Source organism: Oncorhynchus masou, chromosome 8 (genome assembly GCF_036934945.1).
Source record: "Oncorhynchus masou masou isolate Uvic2021 chromosome 8, UVic_Omas_1.1, whole genome shotgun sequence".
In the NCBI taxonomy this organism is placed as follows: Eukaryota; Metazoa; Chordata; class Actinopteri; order Salmoniformes; family Salmonidae; genus Oncorhynchus; species Oncorhynchus masou.
Genome location: NC_088219.1, coordinates 6,705,355 through 6,709,946, shown reverse-complemented (window position 1 = coordinate 6,709,946; position 4,592 = coordinate 6,705,355). Strand labels below are relative to the sequence as shown.

General features: G+C 40.9%; 1 protein-coding gene across 1 annotated transcript; it reads right to left on the bottom strand.

The window, feature by feature from the left end:
• Positions 1–3,037: 3,037 nt before the first annotated feature.
• LOC135543713 (large ribosomal subunit protein eL22-like) lies at positions 3,038–3,419 on the bottom strand. Its single transcript, XM_064971080.1, has one exon. The coding sequence runs from the start codon at positions 3,401–3,403 to the stop codon at positions 3,038–3,040; it is 366 nt and encodes a 121-aa protein (XP_064827152.1). The 5' UTR covers positions 3,404–3,419.
• Positions 3,420–4,592: the final 1,173 nt, after the last annotated feature.

Genomic DNA, 4,592 nt, shown 5'->3' with positions numbered 1-4,592 from the left:
TCCGGAACCGCCAGAGTCTCCCTCCAGTCCGGATCTACCAGAGTCTCCCTCCAGTCCGGATCCGCCAGAGTCTCCCTCCAGTCCGGATCCGCCAGAGCCGTCAGCCAACCAGGAGCTGCCGATGCCGCCTGTCACGCCGGCGATGCTGGAAACTCCCTCCTGTCCGGAGCTGCCAGAGCCGCTCCTCAGTCCAGTGACGCCCTCTAAGATGATCTTCAGTCCGGGGCCCGCTGCGAGGGTCCACGTCCTGCACCCGAGCCGCCGCCGTGAAAAAGGCCCACCCGGTTTTGCGGCCGGAGTCCACACCTTTGTGGGGGGGTACTGTCACGCCCTGACCTGAGTATTCTTTGTTTTCTTTATTGTTTTGGTTAGGTCAGGGTGTGACATGGGTGATGTATGTGTTTTTAGACTGTCTAGGGGTTTTGTAGGTTTTTGGGGTGGTTTCCTATCTAGGTGTTTATATATGTCTATGGTTGCCTAGATTGGTTCTCAATTAGAGGCAGCTGTGTATCGTTGTCTCTGATTGGGAACCATATTTAGGCAGCCATCTTTGGGTATTTCGTGGGTTATTGTCTATGTCTAGTTGCCTGTGTCTGCACTAGTATTATGTAGCTTCACACTCGGTTTGTTGTTTTTGTATAGTTTGTTAAGTGTTCTTCGTCTTCATTAAAAAGTACGTATTCTAATCACGCTGCGTTTTGGTCTCCTCCGTACGATGAATGTGACAATAACACTATATATCATACCACACTACTACTTCACAATATACTTTACCACTATTTAATATACTATACCACTATACTACTCTATAATATACTATGCCACTATAGAATACACTACACCACTGTATAATATACCACTGTATAATATTCAATACCACTATATAATATACTATACTACTAAATAATATACTATACCACTATACAACTATAACATATACTATATTACTGTATAATATTCTATACCAGTATATACTATACTATACCACTATATAATATACTATACTACTGCATAATATACTATACCACTATACAATTCGACGAACGTGACACATATTACATAAAGAGCAAAACAAATATACATTGAATACACCTTAAGTGCATTATATGTATATTTCTCATAAATTAGAAATATACTGAAATAGTTTTTGAATTAGAATTCGAAGATTTTCTCTGCAAAACAAAAAGTATACCTGCACAAGTACACTCCTACTCGTTAACCAAATTAGGTATTGTAATTAGCTATGTAAGGTTAACCTTGATTGACAATGGCGTCTTCTCAGTCAATGTTAATAACATACTATTTACAAAGCAGTTGTGGCTGGCGAAGCAATTAACAAGCAACAGTGTACCAGTGGGATTTCACACTTTAGTTGTTCACATTACGGTGATAAATTGCCATTTCAATGAAATGTTGTAATGTGTGTTATTTATTTTCTTGAGATATGATAAAGTAAACGCTGAGGAAGAAGGTTTCTCAGCTGTTTCCTTACGTGCAATAAACTATCGTTGTCATCTGTCTCGGCACAGCATTTCAGAATGTCGTTCTAAACGCATCATCAGCACTGAATCTACACTAATCTGCCTTGCAAAAGAATGCATAGCCTTTGGATTTCTTACTCTTTTTGTTGTTACAAAATTGGGATTAAAATTGATTTAATTGCCATTTTTAGTCAACAGTCTACATAAAATACTCTAATGTCAAAGGGTTTTTCTTTATTTTTTACTATTTTCTACATTGTAAAATAATAGTGAGGACATCAAAACTATGAAATAACACATTTGGAATCATGTAGTAACCAAAGAAATGTTCAACAAATCTAAATATATTTTAGATTTTAGAATCTTCAAAGTAGCCAATCTTTGCCTTGATGACAGCTTTGCACACTCTCTGCAGCACTTCAACAATCAGGCTATTATGGTAGAGTGGCCAGACAGAAGCCACTCCTCAGTAAAACGTGCTTGACAGCCCGTTTGGAGTTTGCCAAAAGGCACCTAAAGACTCTCAGACCATAAGAAAAAATATTATTTGGTTTGATGAAACCAAGATTAAACTATTTGGCCTGAATGCCACGAGGCATGACTGGAGAAAACCTGGCACCATCGTTACGGTGAAGCATGGTGGAGGCAGCATCATGCTGTGGGGATGTTTTTCAGTGACAGGGAGTCTTGTCAGGATCAAGGCAAAGAAGTACAGAGCAAAGTACAGAGAGATCCTTGATGAAAAACTGTTCCAGACTGCTCAGGACCTCAGACTGGGATGAAGGTTCACTTTCTATCAGGACGACGACCTTGAGCACACAGCCAAGACAAGGCAGGAGTGGCTTCGGGACAAGTCTCTGAATGTCCTAGGGTGGCCCAGCCAGAGCCCGGACTTGAACCCAACCACAGATCTCTGGAGAGACCTGAAAATAGCTGTGCAGCGACACTCCCCATCCATCCCGACAGAGGTTGAGAGGATCTGTAAATGTATTCTCATCACGCTGCGCCATGGTCTCCTGCTTACGACGACTGTGACAGGTCTCGCTTACAGCAGAGCGCCATCTTTTTTTTTTTTTTTTTTTTAACTCTAAGAATTTATTAAATGTACAAAATCCAGCAGACAGGAGGTTTAAAAAAATATATAACGATTTCTAAACAGACTCTATATCACAAATAGTCCCGATGTTGACTCCCCTTCTGGTTCAGGTGGCGCTCGGCGGTCATCGTTGCCGGTCTACTAGCTGCCACCGATCCTTTGTTCTGTGTTTGTTTGTTTTTGTCTAATTGGTTTCACCTGTTCCTTGTTTGGTTGTTAGGGTGGGATTATTTAAGTTGGTTTGTTTGTGCGGGCTTGTTCTACTGTATTGTGAGAGGTGTTAGTATTTTGTGTTGGGTTTTACGCTGTCCTAGTATTTTACCTTCAGGTCCTATTTGTTTATAGTTTTGCCTGTGTTGGGTAAATACGTTTTGATCTTTTGATTAAGGACATTAAAGTGGGTTTTTCCCGCATCCTTTGCTCTCTGCGCCTGACTCCACACACACTCAGTCATTGAGCGTTATACTCTAAAAACATTTAGCAGCTCGCAGCTCTCCTTGGTTTTGGCCACAACACGCAGCCAGTCGCGAATATTGTTTTTCTTCAAGTACTTTTTGGTCAGATATTTCAGATATCTTTTGGAGAAGGGAACCTCGGAGGAAACTGTGATCTTGCTCTTACTCTTCTCATTAGACATCACACCACCACCCAGGTTTCCAGCTATCCCATTCACCTTGATGCACTCCTGGAGTAACTGCTCAAAGTTGGCTGCATCCATGATGCCATCTTCAACAGGGTGGGTGCAGTCCAGAGTGAACTTCAGGACCTGCTTCTTCTTCTTGCCACCCTTGGACCCCTTGGTGCTCTGCTTCTTCACAGGGACCATTGCGAAGAATTTAGCAGAAAGCTAAAGAGCGTCATCAAGCTCGAAATGGATTCCGTGATGACAACATTTGTTAATTACAAGAACCATAGGTTAATTAGGGAATACGGTGTGGTATATGGGCAATATAACACGGCTAAGGGCTGTTCTTACGTACCACGTAACACAAAGTTTCTGTCAGCCAATCAGAATTCTGGGCTCGGGCCACCCGGTTTATAATGACAAATTAACCCTCGATTGGAGAGGATGGGCGTAGCCGTGAATCCACAGGATAGTTCCTCAATGCGTTACTCCCTAAGGATTCTACAGTCACACAAAAAAATGTGGAATTTTAAAAGTTCCCTGATGTTAGCGCAGAACGCACTCACAGTAAACACTGTGGATGTTGGCTCAAGCGTGAATTACCTTTAAACGTCAAGAGCTATGCATTTTTTCTCAATCAAGTTTGTTCCTCTAGACTACCATGAAAGACTGTGCGTATTAAACTGACAAGTCATTAGAGCCTGTAGAATGTGTAATAAACTGACAAGTCATTTGAGCCTGCACTATGTGTATTAAACTGACAAGTCATTAGAGCCTGCACTATGTGTATTAAACTGACAAGTCATTAGAGCCTGCACTATGTGTATTAAACTGACAAGTCATTAGAGCCTGTAGAATGTGTAATAAACTGACAAGTCATTAGAGCCTGTAGAATGTGTATTAAACTGACAAGTCATTAGAGCCTGCACTATGTGTATTAAACTGACAAGTCATTAGAGCCTGTAGAATGTGTAATAAACTGACAAGTCATTAGAGCCTGTAGAATGTGTATTAAACTGACAAGTCATTAGAGCCTGTAGAATGTGTATTAAACTGACAAGTCATTAGAGCCTGTAGAATGTGTAATAAACTGACAAGTCATTAGAGCCTGCACTATGTGTATTAAACTGACAAGTAATTAGAGCCTGTAGAATGTGTAATAAACTGACAAGTCATTTGAGCCTGCATTATGTGTATTAAACTGACAAGTCATTAGAGCCTGCACTATGTGTATTAAACTGACAAGTCATTAGAGCCTGTAGAATGTGTCATAAACTGACAAGTCATTAGAGCCTGTAGAATGTGTATTAAACTGACAAGTCATTAGAGCCTGTAGAATGTGTAATAAACTGACAAGTCATTAGAGCCTGTAGAATGTGTAATAAACTGA

Bases quoted from the DNA above. Each gene is read 5' to 3' on its own strand.
- LOC135543713 (XM_064971080.1), bottom strand. From the start codon at position 3,403: ATGGTCCCTGTGAAGAAGCAGAGCACCAAGGGGTCCAAGGGTGGCAAG.